General features: G+C 47.8%; 1 protein-coding gene across 1 annotated transcript in view; it reads right to left on the reverse strand.

The window, feature by feature from the left end:
- The window catches only part of LOC137525938 (uncharacterized), a 147,184-nt gene that overhangs the window by 88,403 nt on the left and 32,593 nt on the right, over nucleotides 1-26,188 (reverse strand). The window contains exons 2-4 of the mRNA XM_068247146.1: nucleotides 13,972-14,316; nucleotides 2,345-2,638; nucleotides 753-851 (exon numbers count right to left, since the gene is read on the reverse strand). Coding sequence (XP_068103247.1) covers nucleotides 753-851; nucleotides 2,345-2,638; nucleotides 13,972-14,316 — 738 coding nt within the window. The remainder of the gene's footprint in view (nucleotides 1-752; nucleotides 852-2,344; nucleotides 2,639-13,971; nucleotides 14,317-26,188) is intronic.

Below are 26,188 nucleotides of genomic sequence, written 5' to 3' on the forward strand. Positions count from 1 at the left end.
GTGAGAGATGCGCTGTCACTGATTTTATCTATGCATGAGGGGAGCAGAGGAGGACACAGGGACAAAGGAGGATGCATGGAGGCATGGAGGAGGACACAAGGACAAAGGGGCACAGAGGGGGACAGAGAAAGACACAGGGGACAAACAAGGACATAGGGGACACAAAGGGAGGTGGAGGTGGACCCAGGGGACAAACAGGGGACACAAAGGAGGATGTAGGAGAACCCAGGGGCACAAAGGAGGACATCAGGAAAAACGGGGCACAATGAGGGATGGAGGAGAACACAAGGGACAAATGGGACACAAAGGGAGACGGAAGAGGGCAAACGGGACACATAGGTAGATGAAGGAGGACACATAGTATAAACAAGGGCACAGGGAGACACAAAGGGGAACAGAGGAGAACATAAAGGGGATAGAGGTGAACACATGGGGACACAAGAGGACACAAGGAGACAGAGTAGGATGCAAGTAGGACAGAGGTGGACACAGGAGGACACAGGGGGGGCAGAGGTGGATACATGGGGGACTCAGGAGGACACCAAGGGGACAGAAGAGGTAAAAGGGGAACACAAGAGGTATAAGGGGGACATAATAATTGGGGAGAACAGTACCTGGACACACCAGGTTTAGTATATTTTTTTCCCCTTGTTTTTTGTCTTCTAAACCTAGATGCGTCTTATGGTCAGGAACGTCTTATAGTCTGAGAAATACGGTATATCATTCTAACACGCAATAACAATAACATTTACCTGATTTCTTCCTGTAGATGTAGACTCCAATGATGACTGCTATAACCACAATCACACCTCCTACAAGACCTCCAACCAGTGCAGCGTTATTGGTCTCCCCTGGAGTTAATGGAAGATGAGTTACATTATGACAATATTGCGTCACTAAATATGTTCTACAGACCGTCCACCTTGACCTAGGCTCATGATTTAGCAATTTAGAAAATTTGCCTTGCCAGTTGCTTAACCTCCTTGGCGGTAACCCCGAGTCAGGCTCGGGTGGAAAAAAGAAGCCAGGAGCGGTAATCCCTAGCCTGACTCGGGGTAGCTGCTAGGAGGTATAGAGAAAAAGTGCAGTGCAGCGGGTGTTTCACCTCACCTCCTCCGTGATCCAGATGCTGGCAGCCATTGGTTTTCCATTTCTCGGAAGCTCTGGATCCCTTGGGAGAAATCGCCATTTGTCGTCATGATGACAGGCAGCTATCTACAGCACCACCTAGAGGACGGAGGGAGAATTGCAGCGCTGCATCCCAGGGATGTGAATAAGTGCAGGGCAGCCGCAGATCTCTGTGTGGTATGATTTATTTTCCTGGTTTTAGGGTGTAAAAGCTATGAAAAAATTGCTCCACTTTTAGACCCTAAAATCTGCAAATAATCATACTTCCAGATTAAAGCAGGGCTGGACAAACTTTGCACAGCATGGGCCACATGCTGCAGACCGCGGGCCGCATTCCTAAAACTCCTTCCGCTCGGGACTCTGCAGGGAGGGAGGGAGTGGAAGAATCTGGCCGCCTGCCGGTGGGCCGTAGTTTACCCAGCACTGCATTAAAGTGCCTGTGTTTACAAATTAGCTGCTCTGCCATGGCATAGGAGATTCCTGAGCTGATACAGCTGAGGAGAGCAAATTACAGTAGTGATAAGACACAGATGAGGGGGAATTAGGCTAAACTCTCTGAATACTTACGGGGTGCATTTCTCTAGGTTTCCCTTCTGTCCTGTGCAAGAGTTCAGATCCACTTTAACACTAAATTGGTATGAAGTCAAAAGTGACCTTCTATACCTATTTACCTGGATAAGGCTGGACATCTGGGGTCCCATTACTAAGGGGTTCCCAGATTACAACACAAGCCCCCTGGGACCTATGTACCCCCACATCCTCCTGGGCACCGGAGGTGAGGAAGAAGCAGAGGAGGGGAATGGCAGTTAAACATTCAATTATGAAAATTACAGTTTCTTTCCAATCAGGACCCAGTCAGAGTTTAGAGTAACCCTCACTGATAATGAATTGCAGACATAAAAAAACTCTTTCCTAGAAGAGAACAGCTTCGGAGTGCAGGGGATAGAAAGAAAAAAGTCCAATTGTTCAAATATTTTGCTTTAGAACTGTGTTTTTTCAGCTCTTAAATAGAAAATGAAGCAGTTGGATTCTAAAAAAAAAAAAGTAATTTTTAGGAATAGGAGGATAGATACATATGTTTAGCTCAGGGACACTTTTAAAACATGAATGGACATTTCTTTTTTACAATGTAAAAAACCTCATGATATCAACTTATATAAAAAAAAAATTGTGTGATTTCTGGTACAATTTGAGCAGATGAAGTTCTGGGTCTTACCATCATTATAAATGATTTGAATTTCTTTACGTAGAGGGACTGAGTCAGATCCACTGTGAACTAAGCAGGACAGGACTTTGGGCTTTGGTTCCACGTCTGTCCGTATAGTCCATGAGCTGTTAATGGAGTGAGTTCCATCAGGATTCTCATATTCAGAAAATGTAAAGTCTTTGATTGTTTCGTCATCTTTTAAAATATCGACTTTGATGTTTTTGGGGTAGAAACCAGTCACTGAGCAGACTGCAAAGCTCTCCGTATCCGCGTCAACTTTCTCAAAATGGATGGATGGAGTTGCTGCAAATCAAAAAGAGGTTGGAGTCAGTAAAAACATTGCTGATTTACACTTAAAGCCATATATCGTGTACATGAAAACAGACATTTTTGTTTTAAAAATCAAAGAAAAATTGGATGGAAATAACACATTGTTCATTCTTGGTCCATCCCTATATCATTTATGGTCCCATCACAGCTGGCTACCATGACTTTTAGAAGATTTTTGAATACAGCTTAAAGAGGAACTCCAACCAAGAATTTAACTTTATCCCAATCAGTAGCTGATACCCCCTTTTACATGAGAAATATATTGCATTTCACAAACAGACCATCAGGGGGCGCTGTATGACTGATATTGTGGTGAAACTCCTCCCACAAGAAGCTCTGAGGACCATGGTGCTCCTGGCAAACTGCCACAATGTAACAAGGTTCACAGACAGGAAATAGCTGCTCACAGCTGTCTCTAATGGCCAAAACAGCTAGCAGCAGCTACACAATCAGCCAGCAGTAAAAATGTCACCATGTAATAAATGTCAGAATGTAAATCGGGGAGAGGAAAGATTTTACAATGGGCAAACACTGACTAAATCATTTATACATAATTATTGTAAAAATGAAGCACTTTTTTATTACATTATTTTCACTGGAGTTCCTCTTTAACTTTGAAGAGGAATTTGTCTGTATTGAATTTGACAAGTTCCTGGCTTTGCCCCCTTCCAGATAAAATAGAAAAAAATTAGTGGGGGTCATATAACAGCTTAGTATCTTACTATGTAACGGTGCAAATATCAGGTGTTCGCAATTCTTTAAAAAAAATGTTCCCTTTAGGATGGTTGCACACTAGATCTTAACTTGGATAGTCGCACAGGACTTCCGGTTTACTTCCAGGAGTCACAGGGTAATGCACTGCAGCCTTTGTGTTACTTCTGTGCCGTCGCATTGCATCACTCTGGGAGTATTGTGGCCTTTCTCATAGAGACTAATGGTCACTGCGAGGAGCTGCAGCGGAGGAGCAGGAGGGGAGAGTACAGTGACACGCCATATGTGAAAGTAGCCTAAGTGAGATGGCAGAGGCACAAGCAAGTTTCCCCAGTGTTGGATTTACAGGCCAACATTTATTTATTTAAGTTTTTATATAGCACTGACATATTACGCAGCGCTGTACAGAGTATATATTGTCTTGTCACTAACGATCCCTCAAAGGAGCTCACAATCTAATCTCTACCAGAGTCCTATGTCTATGTGTAGTGCATGTTTCATAGTCTAGGGCCAATTTAGGAGGAAGCCAATTAACTTATCTGTATGTTTTTGGGATGTGGGAAAAAACCAGAGGAAACCCACACAGGTAGAGCCTACAACGCCTTGCAAATTTTGACCTGGCTGGGATTTGAACCGGGGACCCAGCGCTGCAAGGCGAGAGCACTAACCACTACCCTCTCCTAGACGTACGCCAACAACTAGCTGGTAGCAGATTATTACACAGCAGCCAAACCCGACACCCAATTCACCTGATTCTGTTGTATGGTGCACTCAATTTATTTCCAATTCGGAGGTTGTGGAGAGTGGAGACCCCTTCAGAGGCCCTCCTTCAGCCACTCAAAAAAGCCTCAACCTGAAGAAAACCTCAAAAAAAAATAAATGTAAAGTCACCCATGACACTGTCTTTATTCGTCAAGGATTTTTATACTTCGTGTAATATAAGATTCATGTTAGACACAAGCTCATTAGTCACTCTGCATGTCTTCTGAGATTAGCTGACTAGAGAGAAACAAAGGAACTGCACTATGAAACGTTCATGCAGAGATTCTGCAGGAGTATGAAAGGTCGTCAGTTATCTCTTTATATCCTGCTTGACTTTCCTAACTAAACGTTGGCTCTTCCTGTTACATTAATTGACGACTTCTCTTCTTCCCCGCCTACCCTTCATCCTTCCCACTTATTACATTCTGGCATTCCTCCATTATAAAATCTTGTCCCAACAGCAGGATTTTGTTATTATTCCCCAGTTCAGAACCCTAGCATAGTGTTTCATTACATGGAAGACTTCCACTTCAAATACAATCAGGCTACTACTTACAAACGACTTGAGTAACAACATGTCAGAGATACAAATACTGTTTTTTATTATTACGTATGTTTATTGTTTAATGTTACAGCACTGTATAAACTGTTATAAGTAGTTTAAACGCTTTAAAGAGACTGTAGTAATTAAAAAAAAACCTCTGGGAGATACTTTTCTTGGGAGGTGCTGGCTCCCTCGAATCCTCCCTCAATCTTCCCCCGACAAGCTTGACAAGCGAGGGTTTATTTACCTCTCCGGGATCCAGCGCAGGCACAGTAGCAGCTTCGTTCGGGTGAGGCGGAAATAGCTGAACCCGATTGTATCTACTCTACTGCACAGACGCTAAAGGACTCGTGCCTGCGCAGTAGAGTGGATCAATCGGGTTCGGCTATTTCCCCCTTAACCCGAAGGAAGAGTGGCTACTGCACTTGTGCAGGATCCCGGAGAGGTAAATATTTACCTCGCCACACTTCAGGGGATCCTGGCGGGCTAACAGAGGGACGGAGGAGAACGGGGGAAGCCTTGTTAGGATCCAGAGGCCCTCCTGAAGTACCCCCGGGAACATTTTTTTTTATACAGATTCTCTTTACGAGCACATTGAAAGCAACAGAAAAAATGCAATTTATACTATATGTCCAAATCCAGACTTGTCCCAAAGTAAATCCACATTCATCCACGTTACACCATGTTTAACACAGGACTCAACTTAATTAAAGGGAACCAGAGACAAAGCCCCCTCATGTATTTTACCATATATATCAGTAAGAACATTAGAGAAAACACTTACCATGCTCTCTGTTTCACCATCACTGCTAAAAGTGTCTGTTAACAGCAGTCACAAGAATCCCAGACTGAGCAATTAAATCTGGCTTTGCTGGGAATGATTATTGCTGAGTCATTATAGCAAAGCCACAAGGGGGCAGGCTTGGGCTTGAAATAACACCACAGAAGACAGACTTAGCTATAATCTTTCTGTAGCAAAGCTAGACGGAGCAGCCTGACTTCTCAGTCGGGGATTCTTATCAGACGTGATAACAGTCAGATTACACAGAGAACAATGAAACAAAGGGCAGATTAGGTGTTTACTGTCATGTTCCCACTGATTTATAAGGTAAAATACAAGAGGGTGCTTCATCTCTGGTTCTCTTTAATAAAAAATTCAATTCTTGCTATTGCGGCAAGAAGGCCGCAATAGCAGTATAGGGGGTGCTATTGTGGCTGGGAACGCGAAGAATCACTCGCGTTCCCATGCCTGTCGGCCGGTGACGGCGAAACCGGAAGTCGTCGCCGGCGGGTCCAGGAGCATCGGACCGGAGCTGCGAGGGCACCGATCAGCTGCAGGGGGCTGAGGGAAGCCCTAGGTGAGTTAACCTATTTTTTTAGCCCTGACTTAAGTATCCCTTTAAGAACACACCCCTGTCACAACCCTAACCACACCCAGCCACTCCCCTAATCACTCCCCTGCCACACCCCTAATCACGCCTCTGCCACACCTCTACTTACTGATACCAGAAAGAATTCCGAAGCAAAATATGAAATACTAAAATTCAGAACATCAGTTCAGAAAGAGGAACTAATGAGGAAGAAAGAGGGACAGAGGGATTTAGTTCCCATAGAGCACAGATTCCCAACCCGTGTGTCGTGACATATTTATGTGTCGTGGTAGCATCAGGTATGTGTCGCTGTTTGCCGCCATGCTCTGACTGTATTTAGAGCAGGGCTACAAGAAAATGGCTGCTGATGTCTACAAATGATGGACATCGGCGGACATTTTCTTGTAGATCTGCTATGTGGTATCACTACACCACCGCTGCCGCGCTACCTGGCAGATGCAGAAGTGTCCAGGAACGAGGACCGGAGGCTGCCTGATATCCTTATCCACTCCTCAGGCTCCTCAAAACGTGGGGTAACATATCACCGCTGCCCGGGGATACAACACCGCTGGGGGCACTCTACTGCAGCTGCCAGAGAGTACAGCACCGCTGCTGGGGACACACCACTGCTGATGCCGGGGACACTACAGCGCGCTGCCGAGCATTCCACACCTCCACTACAGGAATGGGATTTCTGGTATGTGTGCTGTCTGCTGCTTGTCCTGCTCCATCTCTGGCCACTGGCTGGCAGATTCTTCCACTCCACCATCCCTGCGGCCACAGCAGGCCAGCCCCTGCCGCTCCTCCATCTATGCGGACATAGCAGGCCAGCCCCTGCCGCTCCTCCATCTATGCGGCCATAGCAGGCCAGCCCCCGCTGCTCCACCATCCCTGCGGCCACAGCAGGCCAACCCCTGCCACTCCTCCATCTATGTGGACATAGCAGGCCAGCCCCTGCCGCTCCTCCATCTATGCGGACATAGCAGGCCAGCCCCTGCCGCTCCACCATCTATGCGGACATAGCAGGCCAGCCCCTGCTGCTCCACCATCCCTGTGGCCACAGCAGGCCAGCCACTGCCGCTCCTCCATCTATGCGGCCACAGCAGTCCAGTCGCCGCCGCTCCTCCATCCATGCGGACATAGCAGGCCAGCCCCTGCCGCTCCTCCATCTATGCGGCCATAGCAGGCCAGCCCCCGCTGCTCCACCATCCCTGCGGCCACAGCAGGCCAACCCCTGCCACTCCTCCATCTATGTGGCCACAGCAGTTAGCTAGGGTTTTCAGCGCCCGGGGACAAAGACTATTAATGCGCCCCCTAAGGTGAAGGGGCGTGGCCAAATATGGGCGTGGTTATGGGTGGAGCCAAACGTACATGGAGGTTAGCAGGCTCACGCTCACCCACCCTCCCTCAGTAGGTACCTTCCAGCATGTTCCAAGACAAATTCAGCAATCATGAGCTCCCCCCCATCAAGACAAATTCCGCAATCATGAGCAAACATGACCAACTCAGCAATCATGAGGCCCCTAACAAGACAAATTTAGCAATCATGAGGCCCCTAACAAGACAAATTCAGCGATCTTGAGGCCCCCAACAAATCATGAGACCCCCAACAAGACAAATTCAGTAACCATGAGGCCCCCAACAAGACAAATTCAGCAGTCATGAGGCACATAAATAGACAGCATTTCACATAAATAGGCAGAATGCCCCCTTAATATGGTAGACACCTCTCACCTGGCAGCAGTTCCCCAAAATACACTCAATCTGACAGCAGTGGTTCCCCAAAAATAGGTAGCCCCAGTATAGGTGGCCAGCAGTATAGATGTCCCCAGAACAGGTAGCCAGGAGTAGAGATGTCCACAGAACAGGTAGCCAGGGGTATATGTGCCCAGTATATGTAGGCAGGGGTATGTGTCCCCAGTATATGTAGCCAGAGGTATATGTGCCCAGTATATGTAGCCAGGGGTATATGTGCCCAGTATATATAGTCAGGGGTATATGTGCCCAGTATATATAGTCAGGGGTATATGTGCCCAGTATATGTAGCCAGGGGTATATGCCCAGTATATGTAGTTAGGGGTATATGTGCCCAATATATGTAGGCAGGGGTATATGTGCCCAGAGTAGGTAGCCAGGGGTATATATGTGCCCAGAGTAGGTAGCCAGGGGTATATGTGCCCAGAGTAGGTAGCCAGGGGTATATATGTGCCCAGAGTAGGTAGCCAGGGGTATATGTGCCCAGAGTAGGTAGCCAGGGGTATAGGTGCCCAGAGTAGGTAGCCAGGGGTATATATGTGCCCAGAGTAGGTAGCCAGGGGTATATGTGCCCAGAGTAGGTAGCCAGGGGTATATATGTGCCCAGAGTAGGTAGCCAGGGGTATATGTGCCCAGAGTAGGTAGCCAGGGGTATAGGTGCCCAGAGTAGGTAGCCAGGGGTATATATGTGCTCAGAGTAGGTAGCCAGGGGTATAGGTGCCCAGAGTAGGTAGCCAGGGGTATAGGTGCCCAGAGTAGGTAGCCAGGGGTATAGGTGCCCAGAGTAGGTAGCCAGGGGTATAGGTGCCCAGAGTAGGTAGCCAGGGGTATATATGTGCCCAGAGTAGGTAGCCAGGGGTATAGGTGCCCAGAGTAGGTAGCCAGGGGTATAGGTGCCCAGAGTAGGTAGCCAGGGGTATAGGTGCCCAGAGTAGGTAGCCTGGGGTATAGGTGCCCAGAGTAGGTAGCCAGGGGTATATATGTGCCCAGAGTAGGTAGCCAGGGGTATAGGTGCCCAGAGTAGGTAGCCAGGGGTATATATGTGCCCAGAGTAGGTAGCCAGGGGTATATGTGCCCAGAGTAGGTAGCCAGGGGTATAGGTGCCCAGAGTAGGTAGCCAGGGGTATAGGTGCCCAGAGTAGGTAGCCAGGGGTATATATGTGCCCAGAGTAGGTAGCCAGGGGTATATATGTGCCCAGAGTAGGTAGCCAGGGGTATATATGTGCCCAGAGTAGGTAGCCAGGGGTATATATGTGCCCAGAGTAGGTAGCCAGGGGTATATATGTGCCCAGAGTAGGTAGCCAGGGGTATATATGTGCCCAGAGTAGGTAGCCAGGGGTATAGGTGCCCAGAGTAGGTAGCCAGGGGTATAGGTGCCCAGAGTAGGTAGCCAGGGGTATAGGTGCCCAGAGTAGGTAGCCAGGGGTATAGGTGCCCAGAGTAGGTAGCCAGGGGTATATATGTGCCCAGAGTAGGTAGCCAGGGGTATAGGTGCCCAGAGTAGGTAGCCAGGGGTATATATGTGCCCAGAGTAGGTAGCCAGGGGTATAGGTGCCCAGAGTAGGTAGCCAGGGGTATAGGTGCCCAGAGTAGGTAGCCAGGGGTATAGGTGCCCAGAGTAGGTAGCCAGGGGTATATATGTGCCCAGAGTAGGTAGCCAGGGGTATATATGTGCCCAGAGTAGGTAGCCAGGGGTATATATGTGCCCAGAGTAGGTAGCCAGGGGTATATATGTGCCCAGAGTAGGTAGCCAGGGGTATATATGTGCCCAGAGTAGGTAGCCAGGGGTATATATGTGCCCAGAGTAGGTAGCCAGGGGTATATATGTGCCCAGAGTAGGTAGCCAGGGGTATAGGTGCCCAGAGTAGGTAGCCAGGGGTATATATGTGCCCAGAGTAGGTAGCCAGGGGTATATATGTGCCCAGAGTAGGTAGCCAGGGGTATATATGTGCCCAGAGTAGGTAGCCAGGGGTATATATGTGCCCAGAGTAGGTAGCCAGGGGTATATATGTGCCCAGAGTAGGTAGCCAGGGGTATATATGTGCCCAGAGTAGGTAGCCAGGGGTATATATGTGCCCAGAGTAGGTAGCCAGGGGTATATATGTGCCCAGAGTAGGTAGCCAGGGGTATATATGTGCCCAGAGTAGGTAGCCAGGGGTATATATGTGCCCAGAGTAGGTAGCCAGGGGTATATATGTGCCCAGAGTAGGTAGCCAGGGGTATAGGTGCCCAGAGTAGGTAGCCAGGGGTATAGGTGCCCAGAGTAGGTAGCCAGGGGTATAGGTGCCCAGAGTAGGTAGCCAGGGGTATAGGTGCCCAGAGTAGGTAGCCAGGGGTATATATGTGCCCAGAGTAGGTAGCCAGGGGTATATATGTGCCCAGAGTAGGTAGCCAGGGGTATATATGTGCCCAGAGTAGGTAGCCAGGTCAGGTGTCCCCCTCCCCAGCAGGAGGGGAGCAGCGCAGAGAAGAGGAAGAGCTGCTCTCTCTCCCTCGCTGTCCCCTCCAATGTCTGTCCGGGACGGTGCTGGCAGCCGCGGGCGGAACTTACCTCCGTCTCTCGCAGCGCAGGATGGATCTGCCGCTACTCTGGTCTGGTCCAGACCAGAGCAGCGGCTGCGCACCCGAACTTCCGCCCGGCGCTGGAGCGAGACGGAGGTGAGTTCCGCCCGCCGCTGCCAGCACCGTCCCGGACAGACATTGGAGGGGACAGCGAGGGAGAGAGAGCACCTAAGGTGAGGGAAGGAGGGGGGATATGGCCCCCCTTCCCCACCGTCCGCACAGCTCTCTCTCTTCTCTGCGCTGCTCTCCTCAGGTCTCCGCAACAACAACAAAAAAAAAAAAAAAAAAAACCCGAAGCTCAGCTGGGCGCCCTTGGGGACCCGGCGCCCCGGGGCACTTGTCCTACCCCGACCCCCCCCTAGCTCCGCGCCTGAGTCCACCCCCTGCCGCTCCTCCATCTATGCGGACATAGCAGGCCAGCCCCTGCTGCTCCACTATCCCTGTGGCCACAGCAGGCCAGCCACTGCCGCTCCTCCATCTATTCGGACATAGCAGGCCAGCCCCTGCCGCTCCTCCATCTATGCGGACATAGCAGGCCAGCCCCTGCCGCTCCACCATCTATGCGGACATAGCAGGCCAGCCCCTGCCGCTCCTCCATCTATGCGGACATAGCAGGCCAGCCCCTGCTGCTCCACTATCCCTGTGGCCACAGCAGGCCAGCCACTGCCGCTCCTCCATCTATGCGGACATAGCAGGCCAGCCCCTGCCGCTCCACCATCTATGCGGACATAGCAGGCCAGCCCCTGCCGCTCCTCCATCTATGCGGACATAGCAGGCCAGCCCCTGCTGCTCCACTATCCCTGTGGCCACAGCAGGCCAGCCACTGCCACTCCTCCATCTATTCGGACATAGCAGGCCAGCCCCTGCCGCTCCTCCATCTATGCGGACATAGCAGGCCAGCCCCTGCCGCTCCACCATCTATGCGGACATAGCAGGCCAGCCCCTGCTGCTCCACCATCCCTGTGGCCACAGCAGGCCAGCCACTGCCGCTCCTCCATCTATGCGGCCACAGCAGTCCAGTCGCCGCCGCTCCTCCATCCATGCGGCCACAGCAGTCTAGTCCCTGCTGCTCCACCATCCCAATGGCCACAGCAGGCCAGTTGCTGACGCTATTTTTCTATTGTAATGTGTCATGGAGATTTGAGCGTTTGGTGTGACGTGTCATGACTTCAAAAAGCTTGGGAACCACTGCCATAGAGGGACTGTCCCTCCAAAAGAGACAGTTGGGAGCTCTGGTTATGGGGCATCTGGTTTATTTAGTACCAGTACTACAAATTCTGCAAAAATGTTCTGATGTCCCTCTTCCCTAGATTCCCCCTACCCCTAGAGAACTAGTGTGGCCAACCTCCGCAAATGTGTGGCCATCACAACTCTCTCCTCTGCCCCCAACACCACCACATGAGCAGCCACCATTGCCCTCCCCCATGACAAATAACAAGTGCTGCAACCTTATCCCCCCCCCCACCCATAACATATGTAGCCAATAGAACTAGCCTTACCCCCACCCACTTCACAACAAATGTACACAGATGGGCATGTAAACCCACACAGTTTAGGAAGAACATACAAAACTCCATTCAGAGAGTGTACAAGCTGAGATTTGAACCTGCAACCCAGGTGTGACAATGCAAGATTGCTACCCACTACACTGCCCTGCGGTTTGTTGCATTCTACTGTCCACTTTCTTCAGGTTAGTTATGCAGCAGTAGTATTGCAGGTTGTGATAATTGTTCTGTGTTGTAAAGGGGGAAAAGGGGAGTTGGAACTTGGAATTAGTTAAAGTGTACCAGAGCTGCTGAAATGAAAAAGTCTTATACATACTTGGGGCTTCCTCCAGCCCCATAAGCTCAGATCGCTCCCATGCCGCCGTCCTCCGCTGCCTGCAGCTCCGGGAGACCAAGTCCTGTCACTTCAGCCAGTCGCAGCAACTCTGACGTAAGTGAAGTGTGCACTTTGCGTATGTCTACAGGCACTAATGCAGAATATCGGCTATTGGGCGCCAAACAAGAAAACGGGGCACCCGATAAATAACGGGCGCCAGGCCTGTCCAAACAAAGTTTTTAGTTTTGAAAATTAGTGTTTCGATAAATATTATTTTGAAATCCATTTTGAGAACTATAATATCATAAATTAACGATTTGAACTTTATTTTAGAAAGGTGTCACTTTTTTGTGTTAAAGTTATTTGCAGCGGAGAATGAGGGTTTTAGGGTTAGGCATCAGGAAGGGGGGGTTTAGGGTTAGGCCCCCTGCATTTCCCCATTCTGCTATGCCTCCTTCTGTCTCCCTGTGCCTCCTTCTGTCTCCCTGTGCCTCCTTCTGTCTCCCTGTGCCTCCTTCTGTCTCCCTGTGCCTCCTTCTGTCCCCCTGTGCCTCCTTCTGTCTCCCTGTGCCACCTTCTGTCTCCCTGTGCCTCCTTCTGTCTCCCTGTGGCCTGTGCCTCCTTCTGTCTCCCTGTGCCTCCTTCTGTCCCCCTGTGCCTCCTTCTGTCTTTCTGTTCCTTCTTTTGTCCCATTGTGGCTCCTTCAGTCCCCCGTTATTCCTCATTTTGTCTCCTTCTGTCAGCCTTTGTGCCTCCTTCTTGTCCCCCTGTGCCTCCTTCTGTCCTCCTGTGCCTCCTTCTCTCCCTCATTGTGCCTCCTTCTGTCCCCCTGTGTGCCTCCTTCAGTCCCCTGTGCCTCCTTCTATGCCCTATGTGCCTCCTTCTGCCCCCATTTGTGCCTCCTTCTGTCCCCCTGTGTGCCTCCTTCAGTCCCCTGTGCCTCCTTCTATCCCCTATGTGCCTCATTATATCCACCATTTTGCCTCATTTTGTCCCCCTGTGTGCCTCCTTCAGTCCCCCTGTTCCTCCTTCTGACCTCTTTTGTGATTTCTTTTTTTTTTTAAGATTCTTTTATTTTATTTTCAAAAAAGGGGGGGGGCAGGAGTTCTTGTCTGAGTAACAAAACTTTAGAAACGCCCCTAGGCAGAGGAGCAAGTGGGTGCATATGTGATAATTATTCTGCCTACCAAAGGCATCCTTACCCTTTAAAGAGACACTGAAGCGAAAAAAATATATGATATAATGAATTGGTTGTGTACTATGAATAATTACTAGAAGATTAGCAGCAAAGAAAATATTCTCATATTTTTATTTTCAGGTATATAGTGTTTTTTTCTAACATTGCATCATTATATAATATGTGCAGATTACACAACACTCAGCATTCAAAATGAGTCTTTCAGAGCAGTCTGTGAACTAATGACCTCTCCTCTGGCAGAGAAAAAGAAAATTGTTCACTAACAGTTGAGATAATAAAAGTCAGAAGACAGCCCTCTCCACAACTTTGAAAGTGTAGAGCTTAATGGCTTTTTGGCATAGAGATAACAACTGGGGTTTCTTAACTCTTCCTGTACTGGAAACAATTAGACTGATGTATCTGATCTTAATGTTTTATTTCTTAGCTGTACTACACATACAAATCATAATATCATATTTTTTTTCTGCTTCAGTGTCTCTTTAACCTCCTTTCCCCAATGAGTTTTAAATTGGCCATTGTTGGAATTGTGAGATATACGGTAAAGGAATTTGAATATTTACATATACTACTTTTTTACACTTACCATAAACTGCAAGGTCAACATCCAGTGAATCCCTGTTTGGACTGTAGATAATCATACACGTATATTTCCCAGTGTCAGAGATGGATACATTTGTGATTTCCAGCGATGCAATTCCTTTTACGATGTTCTGTTTATTGACAAACATTCTTGGTTGAAACTTTTCCCCTTGATTATCGATTCTCACAAGCTCTCTTTCTTGGAAAAGCCATAGGACGGCGAGGAATTGAAGATTTATCTGAGGACTCTCTACAGAAAAGGAGCAGGGCAACACAATGTCAGATCCCAGAAGGATGTTGTGTGATGGTGGAGCTGCTATCTTCACCGAGGATCCAGTCTGAAGAAACACTGCAAAAGAAAGGGGTGGTAGACACCAAAATAAGTGAGAACATAGCAAGAAAGCCAGTGGTATAACTACAAATATTGGGGGGCACAATTTTATGGGGCTTGCCTGTGATTGCAGGGGCTGCTCCCAGGGGCGTAGCAATAGGGGGTGCAGAGGTTGCGATTGCATCTGGGCCCTTGGGCCAGAGGGACCCGGAGGGGCCTTCCCTCAACGGCAGTATTAGCTCTCTATTGGTCCTGTGCTGGTAATAATCACTTCTATAGATACTTTGAATAGTGGTAATCATTAACAAGCTGTTCCTCATCCCCTTCTTGCACCTCTGAAACTGTAGTTGCCATTGGCAGGTTTTGGTGCGCCGTATCAATTGTTATGTATAGAGTGCTTGGGGGGCCCCAACGTTGAACTTTCATCGGGGTCCACAGCTCCTTAGCTCTTAGCTATGCCACTGGCTGCTCCCCTCTAGTTACACCCCTGAAGAAGGCTTCACAGTAGGTCTGCAGCCAGACTATTTGCCAAAGCAGACAGTAGCTAACCAATGGGCATGCAGTACGGACTCCATGCTTTCCTTTGGGTCTGTTGATACATGTCTATTTTCACCGTGTGTGGGTTTGTCCATGGTGGTGTTTCTGCAACACACAATCCCTACTGTGATTTTTTGGGACAGTGAATATGTCGCCATTCATCTGATTGAGTAGTCCATGTCCACTAACCAGGGCCGGTTCTGGCTACAGTGGGGCCCCAGGGCAAAAATAACCTGGGGCCTTCCTGACACCCATCCCACTCCCCACTAGTATAGTACACAGTCACAAATCTGATTTATATAGAAAAAACAATATGATACTTTTGGAAGTCTATAGTATAAAACATAGCTGTGACAAAAGGTGATTGGATTAGGACTGCAGACTCTAATGCACAGTACTGTATTTGCTGTCCCATAGAAGGCTCACCTTTCCCCATCCTCTGGAGACATCAGAGATACACCTTATCAGCATAAAGCCATTCACTATTTAAGGCTCATACACACGCCGTACCAGAAGCAATGACGGGTCCGCCGGACCCTCCTGCTGGGTGGTGTTTAGCCAACAGTATCGGCGGACTGGTTAGGCTGTTTCTGAACGATCCGCCGGGCAGATCGTTCAGAAACAGCCTTATCAGTCCGCCGACAGCGTATACACACACGCATACTGTCGGCTAAATACCGCCCAGCGGGAGGGTCCGGCTGACCCGTCGTTGCTTCTGGTACGGCATGTGTACGAAGCTTTAGGCTGCTGAGTGGCTGGCTCTCCACAGGAGGCAGACAGCTAGGCACCTCAGAGCAGAGCTGGTATCATGCTTGTACCTCATGGAGCGGAGTTGGATTGTGTCTGGGGAAGGGAGAGCAGCTCACGGGATCTGTGGTGAGCCAGGAGAATTCCCCATGCTGCCAGGACCCAGAGAGGATTTGCTGAACTTAGTGTCCTGAGGCCCTGGACTGTGGACTGGCGTATCTCACCTGCATCTGGTCGTGTAGACTTGTCGGCTGTCTACTGGATATTGGGACTGATGAGAACTGCATCTATTGGGACTGTTGGGATCGGTTGTGCACCTCTTGGACACCTTCTATTGGTGGAGTTACTGGAACTTTGGGACTTATGTTGCTTTGCCTGCGAAGCTGGGAATTGTGACTGGTTGGTAGGGGGAATCTGTGACACTCCCTTGTGGATTATATAGTAATAGTTTGAACTTGTTGTGTGAATGTAACACCTGAAGCTATGGTAGCTGCGGATATGCAGGCTATACCCGCAGCCGCCTTTGTTCCCCGTTCACAGGCCTTATCCGTCCCGGCGGCGTCCAGCACGCCGGGAACGGCATTGTCTCTTGCTCATAGGGTTTCTGTATCGCGCAGGCGCGCGCAGAGACAGGACCTTTATGCTGGAAGAAGGCGCGTCAGCTGACCTGCCGGTCGGCTGACGTCAGAGGTGACTCACGCCGCTCGGATTGGCTGATTGCTAAGGGGCGTGGCACTGGGCTCTCCTCAGCTTCTTAAGCCTTCACAGATCATTGGCAACTCGTCTGCTTTTGCGAATACACTCGTGTTAGTGCTCAGAACTAGTGAGGTTCCTGTTGATGGTAGATGTGTATGCAGTGTTTGCAATATACATCTATCTATAGTTAGTTATTATTACATTGTATTCTGATAACCTGTGTATGATTCTGGCTACTCTCTGACCTTGCTATTTCTATACGATTCTGTATCTCTGCCTTTCTGACTTAGTTGCTGAACCTCTGCCTGATATTAACTACTCTCTTGCCTGCCGATTTGGTACTGTCTCTGCCTGCCTTTTATCGAACCTAGCCTGTCTGACTACTCTACTCACCAGTGGGCGCTAGCCACTGGTGAGGTGCTCTAGCTATTAGAACCTACCAGCCCCTCTGGTGAGGTTCCGACCTATTTATATAGCTCTAGTGACTGATAGTATCTTGTCAGCCCCTCTGGCAAGGTCTAGTTAAACTATTCAGTCATTTGTGCTGTTAGTACCTTACCAGCTCCTCTGGTAAGGTTTAGCCAAACTTCTTTATTCTCTCATTGTTAGTACTTTGCCAGCTCCTCTGGTAAAGACCTATTGTTGCTTGTGTTGATAGACCCTCCAGCTCCTCTGGAGAAGTCTATACTGTTGCACCAAACACCACACCTTTCTCACTGCTAGCTATATTGGTATTATTGGTGATACTGCAGATCACCACATAATCAGGTATAGCGTCTGTATTTTTGGTGATTCTGCAGATTTCAAATAATCAGACGTCTGAGTTGCAGCATCCTATCGTTACAGTGAACTGTGTGCCCAATAAACACCCCACCAGTCGGCTTCTGTTTAATCTGTCGCTATACACTGTGTCTCTGGGCTCTGTGGTCTCAGAACCGTCACAATAGCTTTTAATTATAATACCATAAAATTGCTATGAGAATTATTTACTATGAAAAATATTTATTTCAAGACGAATCAAGGTAGGATTTCACTATTTGGTAGATCGTATGAATCTGTCATTAAAGTAGATATATGGATGGTCCAAATTCCTAGCCATTGACTAAATTGCTAATTGCTTTCATACATTAAGGTAAAACCCCCCATCAATCCAACGTGTTTCAACTCCTTAATTGGAGCCGTCGTCAGGGAAAAGTGCTCAGTGCTAGAGTGCTAGTGCATCAGAAAGAAAAAAGCATTGCAATCTCATCATATATGGAAAATACCAAATGAGAGTGATGTGCTGTCCTGCTCAGTCAGCAATCAAATGAGCCTGTTCACAGATCTGCCTTATATACTCTATGGGAGGGGTGCGTCTCATATCCTCTGGACCACCCTCTTTTCCTTCTTTCCCATTGGTCAGAACCGCTTTCAATCTTTGAAAATGAATGGCCATTGGTTGGCCTATCTTACTCCATTATTCCCCAAACAGACCCTCTAAGGGGTTAACTCACCTCGAGATAAGTTTGAGGTACTCCTTCCTATACAGTGGAAAATTGTATACTTACCTACCGGTAATTTTCCTTTCCTGATGCATCCATGGCAGCACCTACGGGTTAGTTGCTCCGCCCACTCACCCCATAGGACAGGTAACTAGATAAGTTGAAGCCACACCCTCTGCTACCTGTCTACTTCTTTTCGACCTCACCGAGCAGTAGGGTGGGTCCTATGTGCTGCCATGGATGCATCAGGAAAGGAAAATTACCGGTAGGTAAGTATACAATTTTCCGCTTTCCTAATGCCTCCATGGCAGCACCTATGGGATCTAACTAGCAAATTTCTTATATAAATGAAGGGCGGGACCAATTCTGCGAGTGCACCAGTACAATCTTTAATAAACAAAATTATAGTTTACAAAAAAAAAAGAAAGTTAATCGTTTTTCTGCAAATTTTGCAATGACAATACTGTCCTGCCAAACTCCACTGATGAGTTTGCGGCAGGGTCTACTTTATAATGGTGCATGAAAGTATGAGTTGTTTTCCAATTAGCCGCCTGACAGATTTTGTCAGCTGAGACTCTGGCGTATGCTGCCCAAGATGTGGCGACTGACCTGGTAGAGTGCGCCGAAATCTCTTGGGGAGGCTCTAGGCTAGCCGATCTGTATGCGGCTTGAATCACTTTAATTATCCAGGATGCTATAGACCTTGGTGATGCTGATTCACCCTTTCTATAGCCGGCTGGTATTACCAATAGTGTCTCTGCTTTCCTGAAAGTTTCTGTGACCTGCAAGTATTGCTTCAGTAGCCGTCCTAAGTCCAGCTTGTGAAGCATTCCTGATTCCTGTTCTTGGAAGGTAGGCAATGTCCAGTCCTGGTTAAAATGGAATGATGTGGATACTTTTGGCAAGAAGTGCTGTACAGGTCTGATGACTACTCTATCAGCAAAAAAGGTAAGTGACGGTTCCTTTATGCCAATCGCCTGGATCTCTGACACCCTCCTTGCAGAAGCCACTGCTAGTAGAAATGCCGTTTTCAAAGTCAGATTTTGTAACGAACAGTTCTCCAATGGTTCGTATGGTGCTGTTGTTAAGGCGTCCAAGACCAAAGGGAGGTCCCATTTAGGAAAAATGTTCTTCCTTGGTGGCTTAATTTTCATTGCCCCTCTGAGGAACTGGACAATTAGAGGGTTTGTGGCCCACCTTTGGCCTGTTAATGCCGATATTGCTGTGACCTGTACCTTTATAGCTGAATAGCTTAATTGTTTGTCTAATCCTGTTTGCAGGAAATCTAGCACCTGATGCACCTGGGGGTGAGATGCGTCAAATCGTTCTGTATTTGCGAATTCTATGAACCTGTTCCAGATGTTATGATAGGTCCTGTTTGTAGATGGTTTACGTGCTTTTAACAGTGTGTCTATAACTCTGTCGGAGCATCCTGCTTGCCTCAGCTTTTCCCCCTCAACAACCAGGCCGTTAAATTCAACTTGTGAGGATTTGGATGTACTATCGGTCCCTGGTGTAGCATCCTGTCTATCACTGGTAGGTGCCAGGGAGATTCCACCTTCAAGCTCCATAATAGGGGAAACCAGGGCCGATGCGGCCAGAACGGTATTATTGCTATGATTGTTGCTCTTTCTGCTGCAACTCTGTTGAGGATCCTGCTGATCATTGGGGTGGGGGGAAAAACATAGCCTAGTCTGAAGTCCCAAGTCGTCGTCACTGCATCTATGGCCTCCGCTAGGCTGTTCGGGTGTTGAGAGTAAAATCTCTGACACTTCGAGTTCTGGGATGTCGCCATCAGATCCACTTCTGGTCGACCCCATCTGCTGCATACTTTGTTGAAAATCTCCTGATTGAGCGTCCATTCGTTGTTGGATATGTGGTGGCGGCTCAAATAATCCGCCTTCATATTCTGGGTTCCCGGAATATAGGTTGCTTTTAGACTGAGAAGGTGTCTCTCCGCCAAGCACATTATCTGGGATGTCTCCTGCAATAGCCTCAGACTTTTTGTCCCTCCCTGTTTGTTGATATACGCAACAGCGGTTCTGTTGTCCATTCTGAGAAGTATTGCTTCGTTCGTTAACCTCGGGAGGAAGTGCTGTAGTGCCTGTCTGGCCGCTCTCAGCTCTAGGATATTTGAGGGTTGACTGTAGTATTCCGGACTCCAACAATCTTGCGCAGTTCTGGAACCAAGAAAAGCTCCCCATCCTCTGCTGCTGGCGTCCGTTGTCAGTATGAGGGGATCTTTCTGCGTAATTGGTTGTGTCCTGGAGAGATTGTGTATGGACTCCCACCAGTCCAGGCTGTCCTTCATACTGGATGTTATCTGAATTTTCTGATTCAGGCTGGCTCCGTCCCATTGCGTGAGGAAACCCCACTGGAACGTTCTCGTATGCCACTGGGCCCATGGGACCATCAGGATAGTGGAGGTCAGTACTCCTAGTAAGCTCAGGCATTGTCTTGCTTGCCATTGTGATCTCTGTTTGACTTACTGTACTCTTAGTATTATGGACTCCTTCTTCTCTTCTGGCAGCCCTACCGCATTGAGTCGGGTCTGGAATCTTGCTCCCAGGAATATTGTGTCTTGTGATGGAGTTAGCTGACTTTTTTTCCAACTTATTTTCCAGCCGAAGGTCTGTAGAGTATCTATTAAGGTCTATTTCTGTTCCAGAATAGTTTTCTTGTTCTGGGCCAATAGGATTATGTCGTCAAAGTAATGGTAAGTTCTCAACCCCCTGAGGCGTAGAAGGGCTATGACCTGTACCAATACTTTGGTGAATGTTCGTGGTGCCGTGTTTATACCAAACGGTAGGCATACAAACTGCAGATGTAGTTCTCCCACACAGAATCTTAGATATTATTGGAATCTGTGGTGAATGGGTATATGGAGGTAAGCATCCTCCAAGTCTATGGATAGGATCCAATCCCCTGTGGCTACTGCTGTTATCACTGACTGTAATGATTCCATCTTGAAATGGTGGAGTTTGATATGCCTGTTTAATTCTCTCAGGTCCAGTACTGGTCTCAGCTCTCCCGTTTTTTTCTTCACGAAAAACAGTGGTGAATATAGTCCTGCACCCCGTTCTTCGTGTGGTACCGTAACTACGGCCTTCTTCAGGATTAGTTCTTCTATATAGGACATGAGTATCCTTTGTTTGTCGTGTGAGGTTGGGAGTCTCGTTTGTATAAATAAGTTTGTCGGAGGGTTGGATTTGAAGCTCCATCGGTGCCCTTTGGTTATGGTGTCGATCACCCAGGGATTGTGAATGTGCTCCGCCCACCTGTGCCCGAAAACTCGGAGTCTCGCCCCCACTGGGCACAGGTGGGCGGGCGTACCCTCAAAACCCCTTGGATGTACTAGGTGTAGAAGTTGCTGCCTTTTGCCTATTAAGCTTTTGCAGTGTCGCTTGCCCTCCTTGCCAGTTTCTCCTGAACTCCTTGCCTGGTTTGTACGATTTCGAATTTCGAAACCTAGTCTGCTGTGCTCTGAATTGCTGTCCAGAGGGGAATCTCTTTGTCTTCCGATCCTGCGGTATTAGGCCTGATCTTCCGCCTGTGACCTTCGAGATTGCAGAGTCCATTTTATCGCCAAATAGTGTCTTCCCGTCGAAGGGGATTCTGCACCAGTTTTGTTTTGACATATTATCCGCTGACCAAGACCTCAGCCATAGCGCTCTACGTGCTGCCACTGAGTATATCATCCTTCTTGCTGAGCTCCTCACTATGTCTATGGCCGCTTCACCTATGAAGTCGGCCGTTAAGTTGAATTCTTGTAAAGAGTTAATAAGTGTCTTTTTGTCCGTGTCTGTCTGAATGGCTGTCTGTAAGTTCTCAGTCCAGGCCTTCAAAGCTCTGCTCACTGACGTCAGTGCTATTGCCGGTTTTAGAGTACCCCCGGTTACTGCATAGACTCTCTTCAGATCATTATCCATTTTTCTGTCGTTCGGGTCCTTGAAGGAGACTGCATCCTCCGTAGGCAAGGTGACGTGTTTTGCCAGTCTCATGACTGAAGCGTCCACCGTTGGGGCTTCCTCCAAGGTTTTAGTTTTTTCACCAGGTAACGGGTATAACTTATTTAGGCGATTGCTCATACTGGGCTTCTTGTCCACCTTACTCCATTCCTCCTGTATGATCTCGCCAATTTCGTCCATAAACGGAAAATATATACTGGTTTTCTTCAAATGCTTGTAATATGTCTTCTTCTGTTTGGAATCTGGAACTTCTTCTTCCTCCTCCCATTCAATGGCTTGCCTAACTGCCCTGACGTAGGGTTCCACTAATGAGAAATCGAATCCTGTTGGTATGTCTTCATCGTCAGATCCTTCTGGTTGTGGTGCCGGAGGAGCCAGCGCTATCTGTGTTGCTTGTGCTGTGGTGGCTATATAATTTGCCATGGATTCCTGTACCGCCTTCTTGATTAGCTCCGCAACTTCCATAGGCTGATGCTGCTTTGGCCTTTGTGTAAAGCATCTGTGACACATTAATTTCCCCGGAAGTGGGGTCCTTCCACATGACCAGCAATGTCTTGACGATCTGTGATGATGATGATATCGATATCGGTCGTATTCCCGTGGAGATCTGCTTCTAGATCTGTAGTCATAATAGTCTGATTGTGTTCTCTGTGGTGATCTAGGCTTCCTATAGTAAGCTTGATAGTTGCTGTATTGGTTGTATCTTCTGGGGCTGTCAGGGGACAAGGATAAGTCCTTTAGCTTCCGCACTCTTTTCCTACCTAGTACACCTAAGTATACTCACCTGGTGCACCCTACCTTTTAACATACTGTTGGTCTGTATTTTGTGCGTTTGGGTCTCCTGTCTCCTCAACTTGTGAGGCAGTGTCCTCTATTTCCTCTCCCTCCTCCTCCATCTGTAATAAAAAGACTAGTATAAGGGCTATGCTATCCCTACTAATGTACATGGCTCCTGCAAAGTGATAATAAAACGTCCTACCTTGCTCTGCCGCTCTGCACGCCAAGAACAAACCGTCCTGCTCGCTCCACCGCTCGCAGCTGTGTCGGCCCGGAGTCCCCTTACTGATCCGCCTTGTACGCGTAGCGCTCCCTCCCTTTGGGCTTCCCCGCTGTGTCCCCTCCGCCCCTTGCGGAAGTGACGTACGCGGAAGACGCGTCCCCTATGCGTCTGATGGAACGCATAGTACGTAGGAGGAGGGAACTCGGAGGAGGAAGAGAGAAAGAGGTGGAACGCACGCCGCGTTATCCGACCCGCACCACCACGGACTATTAGTCCTTCGGTAAATAGGACATTTCCGGCATGCTGTTAAAAAACCTTTTAGCCTTTTACCCTGACAACCCCCCTGAGCGCAGTCATGCCATATGGCCCCCCAAGACCATTAGAACAGGGGCCTGGCCACCGGTGGACCTTTGGAGCACACAGGGCCCTTCCCAGGAGAGGCTGAACCTGGGGAAAACAACCATCCATGATGGCCGGTCGGGTGCACCGCAGTTACCGTGTCCGAGGTGAGGACGAAAAACATAGACAGGTAGCAGAGGGTGTGGCTTCAACTTATCTAGTTACCTGTCCTATGGGGTGAGTGGGCGGAGCAACTAACCCGTAGGTGCTGCCATGGAGGCATTAGGAAAAATACTTTATCCCCCGAGAGACGCTGTAGTAAATTATTCATAGCTTGCAACTGTCCCCCTTTGGGAGGGACAGTCCCTCTTTGGGAGCCCTGTCCCTCTGTCCCTCTTTCTTCCTCATTTGTCTCTCTTTCAGGACTGATGCACAGATCTATGTAACTATATGCATTTTTCTACTGAAAAATGTGTTTAATTGATTCTAAACTTTATTCTCATCCTTTAAATTGACATACTTATTATTTACAAATGTTAATATGAAGGTAAATGAACCAGGATAGAAAGGACAATTTTTATTCTCGTAAAATGTTGTTAGTATGCGTGACTAGGGGTGTGTTGGGGATGTGGTTTGAGGTGTGGCAGGGGTGTGGCTTAAATGTCCTTCTTTCTTATCTCAAAAAGTTGGGAGGTATGAATTATGGGTAAAAAAAAAACCAATCTTTGCAGTTCCGGGTTCTGGGTGCTGGAGGTCCCATCTGTCTCCTCCTTAGTGTTGCTCTGTATACTGGTAGGTGATCAGAGGCGCCAGCAGAATAAAATTAATATAAAATTGTTAAGAATTTTCGGGAGGGAAAGTGGTGGACTTCCCCTCAATAATTAGACACCAAGGTCTGTCATCGAATCAAACGAATACATTTATTCAATAGTACCCCAAAATTGAATAAATGTATTCGTTTGATTCGTTTTATTCTGCTGGCGCCTCTGATCACCTACCAGTATACTTGAGTCCACCCCAGGTGGAGGGGTGACCCTACCCCATTTTTTCTGATCTACAGAGAGCGACTTCTTAATCCTGAGTGAGGACAGGTCTAATCTCCTCACCTGCTGATATAGTGGTTACCTGGACGGTAACCCATGTTTGTGAGTATAACCATCTCACCTATTCATTTCCCTTCGTATCTCTAACATACTACACCATATTGGGCTCTCGATTTCTCTCTTTTTTAGTGTTGCTCTGCACTTCCTGCTCCTTACAACACTACAGCCCAAATGGAGAAGAAGGAAGTGCAGAGCACCAACACTAAAGAGAAGACAGAAGGACCTGTAATGCCTGGAACTCGGAGGAGGCGAGTGTGTGCCTGTCACCACTGCCCCTGTAATGCTACAGAGGTGGGTCATTTATTTAGGTGGTGGCAGACACTTGGGGGCCCATATGGAAGCTGGGGCCCTGGGGCAATTGCCCCCTTTGCCTATATGGCAGCGCCAGCCCTGCCACTAACATGCATAGACAGTCCATGTAAATGTTACCGAGCGTAACTTGCTTTATACACACAATGCGTATGTTGTTGCTATTTGAGGAATGCAGAGTGATACAAGCAATGTATACTTTGCCAGTATAAGGCTAGTTCTGCACATTACATACCATGCGTTAGGTAGTTTGCGTAAAACCCAGTAATATTTACTTGTGCTGTCTGCTGTCATAAGTTTTGCAATTATTTAGTATTTTATCATGTTTACATTTTTATCCTATGGACTTGCACAAGCTTTCCTTCAGTGATGAGCAAAAATGCAAAAATTTGTTTTGCCGAATTTTTGCCAAATTTTCGCCTAATTTTGTTTCGACAGGCGAATTTTCAATCGAATATGTTCGCGCTAATTTTGTAGTTCACATGTATTAGTGGATTATTGGACATTTTTCCGCATAAGAGCATAAGCGTACGCATGCAGCAAAGTTCCATGCGGATTATTGCGAACATTTTTTCGCATAGGCGTCCGCATACAATGACGTTCTATGCGGATTATTGCGGGTATTTTTCCGGAAAAGCGTCCGCATACAATGAAGTTCTATGCGGATTATTGCTGACATTTTTCCGCATAAGCCTCCGCATACAATGAAGTTCTATGCGGATTATTGCGGACGGTTTTCCGCATAAGGACATAATCGTCCGCATACAATGTAGTTCTATGCGGATTATTGCGGACATTTTTCCGGAAAAGCGTCCGCATACAATGAAGTTCTATGTGGATTATTGCGGGCATTTTTCCGGAAAAGCGTCCGCATACAATGAAGTTCTATACGGATTATTGCGGGCATTTTTCCGCATAATTGTCCGCATACAATGAAGTTCTATGCGGATTATTGCTGACATTTTTCCGCATAAGCCTCCCCATACAATGAAGTTCTATGCGGATTATTGCGGGCATTTTTCCGGAAAAGCGTCCGCATACAATGAAGTTCTATGCAGATTATTGCTGACATTTTTCCGGAAAAGCGTCCGTATACAATGAAGTTCTATGCGGATTATTGCGGACGGTTTTCCGCATAAGGACATAATCGTCCGCATACAATGTAGTTCTATGCGGATTATTGCGGACATTTTTCCGGAAAAGCGTCCGCATACAATGAAGTTTTATGCGGATTATTGCTGACATTTTTCCGCATAAACGTCCGCATACAATGAAGTTCTATGCGGATTATTGCGGATGGTTTTCCGCATAAGGACATAATCGTCCGCATACAATGTAGTTCTATGTGGATTATTGCGGGCATTTTTCCGGAAAAGCGTCCGCATACAATGAAGTTCTATGCGGATTATTGCGGACGGTTTTCCGCATAAGGACATAATCGTCCGCATACAATGTAGTTCTATGCGGATTATTGCGGACATTTTTCCGCACAAGGGCATAAGCGTACACATACGATAATTTTCGATGCTGGTCGAAATCACAAATATTTCTGAAGATTTTTGCGAAAATTCGCCTAATTCGAAAACGGGATTTTTGGTGTGAAAATGACTTGGGCGAAAATTCTCAAGCAACACTGCTTTCCTTGCGGGGCGTGGCTTGCGCATGGAGGAGTGAAGAAGCTGTTTCAGTGAGCTCCCGCTACCCCGCTGC

Source organism: Hyperolius riggenbachi, chromosome 7 (assembly GCF_040937935.1).
Source record: "Hyperolius riggenbachi isolate aHypRig1 chromosome 7, aHypRig1.pri, whole genome shotgun sequence".
NCBI classification, from domain to species: domain Eukaryota; kingdom Metazoa; phylum Chordata; class Amphibia; order Anura; family Hyperoliidae; genus Hyperolius; species Hyperolius riggenbachi.